Consider the following 14,435-nt stretch of genomic DNA (forward strand, 5'->3'; position numbering starts at 1 on the left):
ATAACGAACAAACCAGTTCATGAGACAATGATAAATGGTAACTCTTTCATACACCATGTAAGATTTGAAAAAGATCCAGGACATCAAGAACCTGTAACTGACCACCTTAGGCCTGAGGATCTCAACTGAAGAAAAGATTGTGAATATGACGATGACATACCCCTTGTATAGACTACTGACATTAACACCTGTGGTGTAATTTGATGTAACACATGTTGCAGAAATGTTTGAATTAATGTGATTGTAATTATTGTAGGTGAAATAAAATGTCCGGTGGAAGGACAGAAATCTCAAATCCCGTGTCGGCGAGTCACACTTGGCACGTTAAATAGAATAGGCTAGTTAGGTATATGATAGTTGTAGTGGTAGGTTAGGAATTCTGTGACACTCCAAATCATTTTTTAGAATTTTGTTTCTCCCTTTCTTAAAGATAAATTGTTTTGGGCTGCAATCTTTGTAATAAAACAATCGGTTATATCATTTCTGTGAGAAATTGTAAAGCATGTAATCATTTTTACTAAAATTAAGTAATGGCAGTTTGCCTATAATTTTGCCTCTCCTAATAAAAAGATCTTCTGTATTTGTTTGGGTTTGCATGAAACTGAAATGATATGCATGTTTGCTACTAAAAAAGCATGCCATGTAGTAAAAATTTCGAAATTAATAAATCAAAAATAGTACCCGATATCTTTTGTATTCGTCATTGCATAAGATGTGAAATAGATTGAATTCAACTTGCTCAATGCCACAATGTCAAAGGTCAAATAATGGCAAATGTTTTATCTCTTTAAAACTTTATAATACTTACAATGCTATAGATAATTACAGAATTATTTTGGCAGCAAATGTGATAAAAACTCCACTCGCATCAAGTAAGGCATATGCTGCACTGTAATCGGGTTTCTGTAAAAGAAAAATTAGGAACCCAATTTACAAATGCAAAAAAAAAAAAAAAAAAAAAGTTCTGAAATATTTGTTAAATTCATATTTAGATTAAAATAGAATATCATTTATTTTAGAATAGATTAGATGAATAAAACTTTCATTTTTTTAATATTGCTTTTTTTTGCTAGCTTAAAGTAGTGGTCCTTTAATGAGGAGGCCTCCACGTGGCAAGGACTGGAAACAGCTTACACTCATTATTGTTAGTAGGCTGGCTGACATCCTCATGCAATATGTTGAATTTTAGGAACAATTATGAATCATCCTTTTTATTTGTTTCAAAATTTTTGAATGATGCATAAGAATAACAAGACATGACACACATACCAACATTCACACATCATCATCCTCAATCAATCTAACATCATCATCATCATCATCATCAATCAATAAATCCATTATCCTCAATCAATCCACCACCACCACCACCACCATCATCATCATCATCATCATCATCATCATCATCATCATCCTCAATCAATCCATCATCATCCTCAATCAATCCATCATCATCATCCTCCTCAATCATCATCATCATCATCATCATCATCATCATCATCATTATCATCATCCTTAATCAATCCATCATCATCCTCAATTTCAGCTGTACATGAGGCCGACCTCGGTGGAAGCTAGCTGGTCGGTCAGGTACATTTTTACCAAAATAGAGGTACGTTGGTTCTTCAAATAATTTGTCCAGGGTATATCTCACAAAAAGTAAAAAGAAATCTTTCATAAAACTTGATGTGCAGTTACACCACAAGACGAAAATGTCACTGTGACCTTGACCTCGAAGATAAAGAATATTGTGTTTTTGCCAAAGGATTCCTAAACTGTAAAGAATATCTTCACATCAAACTTTGTGTAGTTGCCTCATCTGACGATGTGCAGTGCTTTAGAAAAGTTCACTATAAACCTTGACTTTGAGCTCAAAGGTCAAATGATATATATTTTTGTTGGAAAGGGAGACATAATCACCAAAACATTTCTAGTTCTTGTCTTGATAATGAGCACTGAGTTTAAAAGACTGAAGTACTAGAATAATAGAGAAAAAACAGTTCATCTCTGAACTTCTAGATTTAACATTACCAACCAACGGTATTACAATCTATTTGCAGGTACCAGAGAAATTTCAACAAAGTTTGGCAGGTGGGCTGTACATGCCGTCATGGAAGAGAAGTCGTACACTCATGTCGAAGGACTTTAAGAATCTGTAGTGGAGCATCGTTTGGCAGATCGAGTTAGGATGAAGGGAGGACCAACTATGGCACCAAATGACACCAGACGGGTTGCGAAGACCATTGCTCCAGTACCACATCCCCCAACGTCTCAGTTCGGAAAGCATCAGAAAAGTAGACTGAAGTAAATCTTATCTTGGCCTGTTTCATAACCCGGATTTGTGATATGATATAGTGGGATGTTCCGAAGACGTTTTTGATAAAGAATGAACATTGACTTAAAAAAACAACAGAATTATGAAGTGTTCATGAACAGTTCTTGCTTCAGTATTCTAGTTACATTAATTTTGTGACTTAGTTTGGCTGATTCCTGAAGGACAAATGAATCTATATTGTGTTGTGGCATCCATCTGTCTGTGTCAGTTTTGAGATCTTTATTCATCTTCAATAACACAAAGATACTCGATTCAAGTCTTTTTGCACATAGCAAGCTGTAATGGAGTCATTTCATGTTTGTTACCACAAATAAATGACCTTCAATTGCTTTTTAGATGATTTAGGTCAAATTGTGTAAATTTCCAAGTAACATTTTGAAAATCTGAAGACCCATGATGTTTTGTCTGTGGCATACTGGGATGCTATCAAATTTGAGCCAATATATATATATATACTGTTTCAGCTTTTCCTTTTTACACTGCATTGCAGATGAGCAATTAGAAACCATATGGTAATTTTGGCTTTTTGTTTGTAAACACATTTGATGTTACTTTTTATTACATGTATTTTATACCAGATAAATCATGTGATATTAGTTCATGTTTTTGTTCTTATTTTGTAAATAATAAATTTAATCATTATCTCAATGACTGTAGACTGGTATATGGAGCAAACCCAGAATGACTGTTCCTGTAGATTTCTAGTTTCAGAATGTAAACAAGGGTGGCCAGAACAGTCAGTATCCCTAAACAAAGTGACTTAATCAGAACATGACCCTTCAAGTTCAGATGAAAATTCGGGTGATGAGAATGCCATGATCACTGACCATAAAACAGAAACTGAACCCATCACTTTAGTTGCTGAACAAAAAGAACGTCTTGTTAAAGACACCATCTGTCATTTAAGAAAAAGAAACAAGACTCACAAAAAGACACTTAAGAGTGGCACTAAAACCAGCACCATGACCACCCTCGACAAGTTTCTAAACCAAGGAACTCTGATGTCTCGTAAATCAAGACAAATGGCTGAAGAGGTGCGTACACCACCAACTCTTGACAGAAATGCTGGAGGCTGGAGGAAAAGCAAAGAAAAAACCAAAGGACGATAAAGTAAATAACAAGGTGTAAATGTAATGTAGATCAATGAAAAATAACTTTTGGGATTTGTATCCTTTTTCCCTTCCAGATCTACAAATACAGTATCCATGAGAAAATACAATCACAGTAAATATATAACAGAGAAAGTAGAAATTAAGTTAGAAATATGTTTATTTACAATGTAGAAAATTTCACTAAAACAATCCAACATGGTAATATATGTATGAATCACGAAATATATTCTATACAGAATGTATGCCATATTAACTACATAAACAGTATACATGCATTTACATTGTACATATATCAACAAAAAACAACACCATGTTAATTGTGTCATACAATGTATAATGTACAAACATAATGAAAACAACACATACAACAAAATGTTACATATGACAATCATAATCTAAATATCAAAATATTAAATGCGTCTTACAAGGTGTATATGTATAAATATATGTATAATAAAAAATACCTGTATATTACAGGATAAAATCCATAAAATTATTAATCAGTTAAAAACAGATATTTTCAAAATATTAAAAAATTCAAAATAAAATACAAATTGCACTGTATAACGCTAAAAACACAAGGTCTCGGAGAAAAACAAAAACATAGCACATTATTTATATCTATAACACATCTACAAAATTTATAGGCAAACATCCAATTCAAAGAGGCATATTATTTTTTTCCCTAATATACATACATTTTTAGGGACTTCATTTAATTGTGGTCTTAGTCCTAATATAGGACACTTTTTTTTCTTAAATTTAAAAAAAACCATTTTCATCAACTGTGTGCTATTTCAAACATTTTGGCGTAAACAGAATCAGCCTAGGTCAAATAAAACAGAAGTTATGAAGAATTGAAAAACCCCTCTCAGACTGAGATTTTAACGTTTTACATACACTATGCTGTACATATCACAGACACCAAGTGTCAGGAAAAATGAAACAGATTTTGCAATTATTAAGATATTTCAGTTCTGTAAATTGGTATATAAACTTGAATAATTCCTACATGTACCTATAGAAAATGTAGGTAGAGGAAAGGGTAGAGGGAAAGGACGAGGAAAAGGAATGACGCGTAAAAGAACACCTCCAGAAATTCAGGAAGAATCCTCATCTAGTGGGAGTCCACATCGCCCCAAGCGAGGACGAGGGAGCAACACAGGCAAAGGGAGAGGTCGAGGCCGAGGAAGACAAAAAAGACAGTCTCAGGAAGCCATAGAAACTGTTCAGTCTAGGCAGGAAAGAATGAAAGTATGTATGTCTACATACCTTGCATTTGGCAATTGATGTAAATGTTTTGGTCCTTAATTCAAATAATGTATAAGTTGTGTAGCTGTATAGTTATTATAAAGGTATGTGTATATATATATTATAATGATTAAGTTTTACATATATAGATTAATATTGTGTATTTTGAAAAATGTTTGTATTTTCATTATCAAATATGAACTTCACTTTTAATGTCTTTTAAAAAAAACTCTTTCATTACTTTTATATCTTTTAATAGACTATAGTACAACAGCTGTCTGAGGAGAATGCCAAGGAGCTTTTGACTAAAGCCGTAACATTCCACCCTGGATTGATGTTTGACATCATAGAGCCTATGGCCCCTCAGCCTGTAGGACACCATCCAACAGAGGGCTCAGCTCCACCAAAGTGGTGCACTTGCACCAGGTGTAGGGAGATGCCAACAGAAGCAGAGAGAGTTTGCTGTGGCAAATCCAGGGAAAGATGTGTATCGATCCTCCCAGTATGTATTTATATGTGGCTTCCAACAGTCTGCAATTAGATCTGATTTATCACAGATGTTCATACAGGATCTTACATGAGTTGCCATTTGATATGTTTATTTCAGAAACTTGTCTACTAATTTTCCCTAGTGAGCTGAATTGAAAAAAAATGTGACTAGCTTCATAAATCACACATGAAATAAATGTAAGATCTTTATTATCACATGATCAAATTACTTTTAGTATAATTACTTGAGCAAATATATTGCAGAAGACATACATTTACATACATGTCAAAATTGAACTCAACCTGTATTGGTATAACACTGGCCATTTCCATTGTTACTGGCCATTTCCATTGTTACGTCATAATAGAGACTTCATTTCTCTATCAAAAATGCACATCACATTAAGTTACAGTACATTAGTTACAAATAGCAAAAATATATCATGAACATATTTGTCTAATATCAAGATAATTATGTGATGAATATATACATTCTTGTATATATATATATATATAAGGGTGTGTGCGTATGTTAACATTCATGACCCTCACACCAGGAAATTTCTAAGTACATGTGTTTCTAAAAAACGTATATGTTTGAAAATAGAATACAAATATATTAGAATAGATGTATATATAATGCCATGGTTTTAGAAAATATCTGTATCAATTTGTTTTTCAAATCAGTGTTTATGTGCTATTGGAGCATGTGGGGCTTTGAATATACAAAGGTAATTCAATTTGTGAAGGCTCACATACCTAAATTGTCCTTCTTAATACTTCAGGATTTCAATGTACTGGTTTTGGATGAGGCAGTGCTTGCTCTAGCAAGGTTGTACAGAAATGATGTCCTTGTCCTAAATGAAGAAGTTGACTTGATGAAGGCAAATAGGCACCAAGGATATAGACAGTTTATTCTTTGGCAGCATGGGTGGCTTGGCACTGGGAATCGCAGGGTGATTCCAGGCTGCTGTGTTTGGAGAATCCGTGACGGATATCCGGATCCCTTTGGCCAGTACAAAGGATTTGTCCCTGGACGACTTGCCTGATAAATGTTTGTTTTGACTTATGGTGCTAGATAATGTGTGATGGTGTAACTGATGGTGCTAGATATTGTGTAATGTGTGGTGATGTGACTGGTGATGCAAGCTATGTAATGTGTGTTGGTGTGACTGTTGGTACAACCTACTGTGTACAATGTGTTGGTGTGACTGATGGTGCTAGCTACCGTGTAATGTGTTGATGTGACTGATGGTGCAAGCTACCATGTAATGTGTGACTGATGGTGTTACATATCGTAAAATGAGTGTTGGTGTGACTGATGGTGCTAGCTACCATGTAATGTGTTGGTGTGACTGATGGTGCTAGCTATGTAATGTGTGTTGGTGTGACTGGTGGTACAACCTACTGTGTACAATGTGTTGGTGTGACTGATGGTGCTAGCTACCGTGTAATGTGTTGGTGTGACTGATGGTGCAAGCTTGTAAAATGAGTGTTGTGTGACTGATGTGTGCTACCGTGTATGTGTTGGTGTGACTGATGGTGCAAGCTATGTAAATGATGTGTTGGTGTGACTGATGGTGCTAGCTACCGTGTAATGTGTTGGTGTGACTGATGGTGCTACTACCGTGTAATGTGTTGTGTGGTGCAAGCTACCATGTAATGTGTGACTGATGGTGCTACATATTGTGTAATGTGTTGGTGTGACTGATGGTGCTAGCTACCATGTAATGTGTAATGTGTTGGTGTGACTGATGGTGCTAGCTAATGTGTAATGTGTGTGTGTGTGAGCTATGTATGTGTGATGTGTGTTGGTGTGACTGATGGTGCGAGCTACTGTGTTATGTGTTGGTGTGACTGATGGTGCTAGCTATGTAATGTGTGTTAGTGTGACAATGTGTTGGTGTGACTGATGGTGCTAGCTACCGTGTAATGTGTTGGTGTGACTGATGGTGCAAGCTACCATGTAATGTGTGACTGATGGTGCTACATATTGTAAAATGAGTGTTGGTGTGACTGATGGTGCTAGCTACCGTGTAATGTGTTGGTGTGACTGATGGTGCTAGCTACTGTGTAATGTGTGGCCGATGGTGCTAGCTACCGTGTAATATGTGATGGTGTGACTGATGGTGCTAGATACTGTACAATGTGTGTTGATGTGACTGATGGTGTTAGCTGAAGTGGAATTACTGTAATATGCAACGAGACATACGATACCTAGTATATTAAAGAATGGACTTCCTGATTTTTTCTTCTGTTATTACTTTTTTCACTTATTACAATTTTAATAAATGTTTTCGTGTCCTATAACACCCAGGTCATTTCAGGATATGCCATATTTGGATGGCGTAGAAAAGGTGGAGAAAAATCACCATATGATGAGCACATGGCACCTGCCCAACGAGTCTCAAACTTGTCGACTCAAGAGGATGAGGATGTTACTTTGACCTCTAGCCCCGGCATCTGTCATGCTCCAAATCAAAATGGCTCTATGGACTGTGACATGCATATAGTGAATAAGTACTGGTAGTGTTTTGATGTAACAGCAGACTTCCCTGTCGATTTCATGTTACTAGCATGGTATAACAGTCAAAAGTAAAAAATACTTGTGGTGCCATTATATGATTATTGTAACATAAAATTCAAATGCTTCAGTGATTTTATAGTGTTTCTTCAAGAGAAATATATCTGATGATTTTTTTAGCTTTCTAGCTCTGCTCTAGACCAGAATATGTCAACTTATAGAGAACTGCATATAATGACCAAACAATCATTGTAGAAGTTTCCATGGTACAGTTTCCAAGCCAAAACACAATATCCTGGTAAGAGTGATTCAAAGAAATATTTCAAACTGGAAAGGGTAACTTGCAAAATTTATTAATCATCTCCAGGCATATACAATTTGGTAAAGCATACTTTATTTTCATTCACAACCCCAATATTGTACATATTTCAAGAGACCATTTATGATCACTTACTTTCGTACACCGTTAATTTTCATAAGATACAGTATCAAACGTGCATTACACATAGTAACTGACAGGCTCTACACACACACACACTCCCAAAATTATAATACATGCCCCAGAACACGCACACACTCCAACATCATACAACATGAGGCTTTACCCCACACATAAACATTCCCACATTATGCTGCAATCACCACAAATACAAAACCAACATTATACAACTGATCCTACACATACACATACCAAAAATGATTGTGAAGGGCCATCACCAGGATGCCTGATTCATACCCCTTGCACCCCCCCCCCCCCCCCCCACCACCACCCATCATAACTCTCTTGAAAGGGGGTATTTTGTAAAGATTACTTCGGGGGGCACAAGTCCTTGTTACACTGATCAATAACACAAAATTTCAGAAAGATAATTTTCACTTTTCAGTCTCTTTTTTCCGTGTCATTTGTTGAGACACAAGCTCCTTTGTTGCCTTTGGACTTACTGGAGCAAGATGTGCAGACAATCTTCGAGGGTCATCTGCTGCCATAGCCTTTGGACGGTGCATTCCCATCTTGTCTTCTAAGCGTGCAGAAAGCATCCTTCTCAGAAGGTCCCTCACGTGCTGATAGTTTTTGTTTACCTTGCATGGGTATACAGACCACCTTCCACTTCTCTTATTGAAAGTTCTGTGATACCTATAAAAAAATGTTGTTTATAACTGGGTGTGTCACATAAGTCCTAATAAAAGTTTGAGAACAATGACCTGATGTTGACTCTACAATATCTCTAATTATCAATAATTCAACAGCTCATATAGCTAAGGTTGACAGTCAGTTAAAAAGGTACAAAATATGAAATGGACCTCCTCAATCTGAATATTTGATATAGAGACAAAATTTTCAATTGATCTTTCGATCAAATGGTCATGACCTTGTGCCCTAAACTTTTAATGATAACTTATTATTTTTTTATGTATATAAAAATTTAACTAGAAAATGATCTGATAGACAAGAAAACAAAGAGTGATCACCTACAGGGCTCTTGTATCTGATACTGGACCCTAATTTACATCTTACCGGTATATAAATTGGAAAATGAATGGCTAAATTTTAGATAAAGACTTACACAACTTCTCCTTTCTTGTTCATCAGTAATGGCCTATCTATATGACAATTATTGTCCAAGGCTTCATCAGTAATGGCCTATCTATATGACAATTATTGTCCAAGGCAGCCAGCTGGTTTCTTGTTCTGTATGCTGGAGGACTATATTCAAAACGCTTTGCACAATACATCAAAATAAGATTGTTGAATACTTCAATCTCTGCTGTCATTCTGTAGATAAATATGAAAACAGGATCTTGTATACACTTTTAGTATGGTCATGAATTATCAAGGCTTCCACAGTTAACTAGACAGTGTCTTATTGTATATAAAATTGTAACTTCGTAACTTCTATAACCATATTATGATGTGAGCTAAAACCTTTATTATTCAGTCCGTCTGTTCTGAAGATCAGAATCATTCCACTAATCTACCACAATTTTTCAAATAAATCAAAGCATAAATTCCTCTAGAAATAACAAATGCATACTGACATTCTGGTTTTGATAAGAAATATATAACACTTCAAATAACAAGCACCAACCATTAAATGTAAGGCATGCCAATGCTACTTGTAAGGTTAACATTTGCTACAAACCTGTGCAATTTTTGAATGGTACTCAATCAAACATTAAATTGATTACTCCCTCGGATATTTTCCATACCTGAAACAGGCTTATTTCAAACTTGTACCAGCCCCCTTGTTTAGTTCAAGTGGGCTAGAGTTAAGACTGGTTGAATCTTTCGTACCTGAAGTTTTCAATGTATCCATAACTGTTTCTCAGTCTTTTGTCTAACACTATTTCATTAATAGCTTTAGCTGCGAGAGACTCCTTTGGAAGCCAGTCTGGTCTGTTTGCATCTTTCTCTAGGTCTCCATGTGAGCACTCCGCAGGCCCTTCACCTTCTGAAAGGATCCACTCATGTTCATTGCAAGCATGGTGGCGCACTTGTCCCCAAATATTCTGAAAACATTTGTTCCTTGCTTATTAATTCACTTAATTTCTGTAATAAGATAAGTTACTATATTCAATCATCTAAATGCAAATCACACACTAGAACTCATTATACTTACGATGAACCTCATGTAACCTGTGGCTTCTCTACAAGCATACCAAAAATGATTGACAATATGTTTGGCCCATCTCAGTAAATCTTTGCATCCTTTTTTCTGTCCAGCCTAAAAAAAAATGATCAAGTTGACTTCAACTCTTTCATATCCTCCTGTCTATACATATGTATCATGAAAACACCCCACCCCACCCCCAAAACACACACACCCTCACATATATGTGATAAATTAAAATAAAAAACACTGTATATGTCAAAACTATTCATCATGAAAATGATTAAATACAAGATACTCATAAAATGGTGCCATTATCTGTTATATCAGAGTATCATATCCTTTGATCAGAATCCTACATTTTCTCTATCAGTGTTTACCTTTGTTATCCTTTTGCCCAAGTTTTTGGCTACGTGCCAAATGTCATGACTGTGTTTGATCTCAGGATAAGATGTCCCTGAAAATCAATATATAGAATGTGGAAATAAACAAGGAAAAGGTAGCATGATACAGAAACACCAATATTTTATTGAAAAGATTTTTCGAAAATTTAAATTGCCGATTTAACTTGACCTAATATACAGTTACTTTCTTCCATACTTTCTCGGGAAAGACAATGTTTACACATGAAATGATAAATCTGTCTTTTCCACGGGAAATACAGCTCACACGAGCTATGTCGTCACCATTTCATGTAGCGTAACCAGGGCACTGATTGCTGACATAATACATTTTGATGATCATTTGATGGTGAAGCCATGTATACAGTGCACAGCAACTTTCAATTTCTTTTGTTATTTCTGTACATTTAAGTAAGGGAGAAAAAAGAATCAAACATTGGTCTGTTAAGTGGACAGGGTCTCTCAACCCTTGTGTAAGAATTTGGCTGGTTAGCACTCGGCAAAGCCTCTGCTAACCATACATCAACCGTCCACCTTCCAGAGTACCAAATGTTCACATGTACCCCGGTCCTCAGACTGATGGTATATGTTCCTCTTCTGTTACTATACACTGGAATGTTCAGTTGGATAGTTATATATGATACTTACTCATCAAATATCCAATTCCCATATGTGCATCTGTCACCACCTCTTTCACACCTAAACCTTTAGCTTTTAACTCCTCAATGCTCCTTCGAAAGGCTTCCTTTTCAATTGTTGTTGATTTGCGGTCAACAACACGTTTGTCCATTGTTACTAAACTCAGCACCTTTTTGGTTTCCATTTCCATGAGGGAATAGCTACAGTACTGAGCACTATGCCCTGGACTATCCATTCTTCCGTCTCCTAGAATTACGTAGACAGATCAATCAAAGTTTGAATAAAATTTATCAGTTTATGCATTATAAAAAGAATGCAAATTACCTATGTGAGGCCAATGTCAGCTAGACATTGTTTGCTACAGAAGTATATAATGAATACATGCAGAAGTGGCATATTATATTGATTGGATAGGGAACATACTATAAATGTTCCACAAAACATGATAGATTATAGAGGTAAATGTCATAGAAGCACATTAAATAATCACAACATAAGACCCTAATTGGCTTTCACAGCCATGTTTTGAATACAAATTATGTCTGTTCTATATTTAATTGAACTGAGGAGGACATAAAAATGTTCCACTTAAATTTCATTTTTTATATAAAGTACATGTAAATCGTACCCATCAGCACTATGTCTTTTCCTGCAAAACTTTCAATCAGTTCTGTTTGGTGTTCTTTCCAAAACAAATCCACAGTAGGTCCAATGTAAAAGTTCTGTATCCTGTGGAATACAGCTGCACTTGGGAAATGAAGATTTAGCATCTTAGCCCAAAGGGCAAGCTTTCCAAAATTATTTCCGGATGTCACACACGTAGCAGATATCAGAAAGTCCCCACTATGTAATCGTCTATTCAAAATATGCTGTGAACATCAAATGTGTTCAATGTGTTTGTCAGCACAAATCTATAATTAAACAAAACCGAGTTTAATAAATTATCATTTAACCAAGCTACAGTAGTACAAAAGATAGTGCAAATATTATTTTCTTGAATATACCACCATTTTCTTATTACTGTATGTACCTATTCAGCATGAATCAATGAAATTTACAGCAAATATTACAACAGGAACTTGTGAACAATCATATATATAATCACCTCCCTCCTTTAACGCAGTACAAGAATTAAATTTGTGTAAAAGTTTAGAAATAACTTGCAAAAGAACTTACTTCTACAAAGATACCAAAATGGGACAGACAAGCACTAGTTACTGACAAAACCTACATTGAATAGTATGTGTATACTCCCATGTTGACTTACCCATTTCAAATAAATAGCTGATCCCAGGAACTCAACCTCAATTGCCAGGGTCATCCTGCAAACTGAGCACTGCTCCTTTGCAGTATGTGCTAATGCAAGAAGCTGGCTTACATACACGAAACAAACATCATCTCTTACAAGTCTATCTATATCCTCTGGACTCTTTACTCTCTTGACTCCAGGACCAACATCTTCCTCCACCACTTCAATCCCTGTCATGACATCTTCTTCATCCTTTTCCATCTCCTGACCAAACTCAGCTTCTTCAAATGCTAGCTCTTCCACATCATCAGTCAATCCTTCTGGCCTTTATGTTGTTGCAAAAACATTAAAGTGGAATTATTAAGACAAAATATCAGGACAAAATAATTGTAATAAAAATAAGTAAGTAGGTTGTATAACTGTACTTACAAGTAATCATGTATTAATGTATGATATTAAATATACTTGCCACTGTAACAAGATAGGAAAATATACTTCATTGTTCTCTATATGAAGTTGTCACTTGAAGGTTTAAGGGAAGGTGGTTGTAACAGATGGGAGGCCTTATAGAGATATTTTTTTAAATCAATAATACTAACCATTAGGACTAATGGTGTAATTATGGTACAGATGTACAACTTATGAAGGCTGAAGTATTTTGTGAATGAAGCTCATAGTAAGTATGATAAACAGCAATATGTAACTTACATAATAGAGAAGTTGAATTCTGGCTTATAATCGGGATCATTTTGTAGGTCGTCATCACCTTCTTCTTCAACCTCCGATATCTCAAGTGTCAAACTGAATGACAAAATAAAATATTACAACTTCCATTAATATACTTGTGAACAATTTCTGATTATCTATGTTCATACATGTATCTAAATATGAGTACTACATAACTATTCAAATTATCTAACAGATGAATATTTACTTACTGCAACTGAACTAACAGAATTATGGGCATTATAAATAAAATTTTCACTCTCAAGTATTTTGTAAGAGCAAAATATTAACTGAGTTACAAAATATGATATAACTCACTCAATTGGATTCACAAATGATCCAGACAAGGCCTGCTTTCTCTTTCGTTTGCCTTCATCAAAAGATGGTTCCTCTGCTGATAGCTCTTCAACTCCTGACATAGTTGTCTCTCTGAATATTGATGATGTAATATATTATACATGTGTGCATTCAAGGGTGTGTGAATGTTACAATTATCAGTTCATGCTCTACGTTGTCTAGACTGTGTGTTGTGTCAAAGAATTTTTCATCGCACTGCTAGGAGATGACGTATACAATCTATGCCTGTTGTCAAATCAAATTACACACATTTTATTAAACAATAAAATTTGATGAAATACGAACTGATAATACATACACTTCTACATATATAAGATAAAATAAAATTTGTTCCCTTAGCGGCATTGTAATAAAAGCTCTACAGAGCTTATGTTGTTTGTTGATCTACATGACGTTAAATAAAGATTATTATTTATATAGATGTCAGTTTTATCAGAGACGTATATAACACATATACGTCTCTGGTTTTATACACAAAATAATTCAGACACCACAGATGTTTACCAGTAGCACATCAATAATGAATGTTAGAAATGATAGATATGAACTATATTTTATTTGGAACAAAAAGGAAACAATCTTAATTACAACAGATAGAAAGAACCATAATTAGCCTATTGCAATACTGTATACCCTTATGCTAACTCAACTGTACATGTATGAAAAAATTAAACTACATGTAGTTGTAGTTCTTTACAATTTCATAACTTCTATATTGCTGTAGTGTATTTAATCACTTACCC

At 35.1% G+C, this 14,435-nt stretch overlaps 2 protein-coding genes across 2 annotated transcripts; one reads left to right on the forward strand and one right to left on the reverse strand.

The window, feature by feature from the left end:
* The first annotated feature begins 5,113 nt into the window (after positions 1–5,113).
* Positions 5,114–6,236, forward strand: LOC132564175 (P2X purinoceptor 7-like). The gene is made up of 2 exons (XM_060228851.1): positions 5,114–5,200; positions 5,973–6,236. The coding sequence occupies exons 1-2, from the start codon at positions 5,135–5,137 to the stop codon at positions 6,234–6,236; spliced, it is 330 nt and encodes a 109-aa protein (XP_060084834.1). The 5' UTR covers positions 5,114–5,134.
* Positions 6,237–8,552: 2,316 nt separating this feature from the next.
* LOC132564176 (uncharacterized) lies at positions 8,553–12,915 on the reverse strand. The gene is made up of 8 exons (XM_060228852.1): positions 12,628–12,915; positions 11,989–12,271; positions 11,370–11,606; positions 10,701–10,777; positions 10,330–10,434; positions 10,005–10,219; positions 9,277–9,485; positions 8,553–8,846 (listed from the first exon to the last, which is right to left on the reverse strand). Exons 2-7 carry the CDS (start codon positions 12,128–12,130, stop codon positions 9,314–9,316), a joined length of 948 nt encoding a protein of 315 aa, XP_060084835.1. The 5' UTR covers positions 12,131–12,271; positions 12,628–12,915; the 3' UTR covers positions 8,553–8,846; positions 9,277–9,313.
* Positions 12,916–14,435: the final 1,520 nt, after the last annotated feature.

This window comes from Ylistrum balloti, unplaced genomic scaffold (assembly GCF_031769215.1).
Source record: "Ylistrum balloti isolate Yb309-2 unplaced genomic scaffold, AGI_CSIRO_Ybal_v1 Utg372034, whole genome shotgun sequence".
NCBI lineage: Eukaryota > Metazoa > Mollusca > Bivalvia > Pectinida > Pectinidae > Ylistrum > Ylistrum balloti.

Excerpts from the sequence above, each read along its gene's own strand:
- LOC132564175 (XM_060228851.1), top strand. The coding sequence starts at position 5,135 with ATGCCAACAGAAGCAGAGAGAGTTTGCTGTGGCAAATCCAGGGAAAGA. Across the intron at positions 5,201-5,972 it reads GATGTGTATCGATCCTCCCA|GATTTCAATGTACTGGTTTT; the intron begins GTATGTATTTAT and ends TTAATACTTCAG.
- LOC132564176 (XM_060228852.1), bottom strand. The coding sequence starts at position 12,130 with ATGCTAAATCTTCATTTCCCAAGTGCAGCTGTATTCCACAGGATACAG. Across the intron at positions 10,778-11,369 it reads GGGAATTGGATATTTGATGA|GGACATCTTATCCTGAGATC; the intron begins GTAAGTATCATA and ends ATTGATTTTCAG. Across the intron at positions 9,486-10,004 it reads GGATACATTGAAAACTTCAG|AATGACAGCAGAGATTGAAG; the intron begins GTACGAAAGATT and ends ATTTATCTACAG.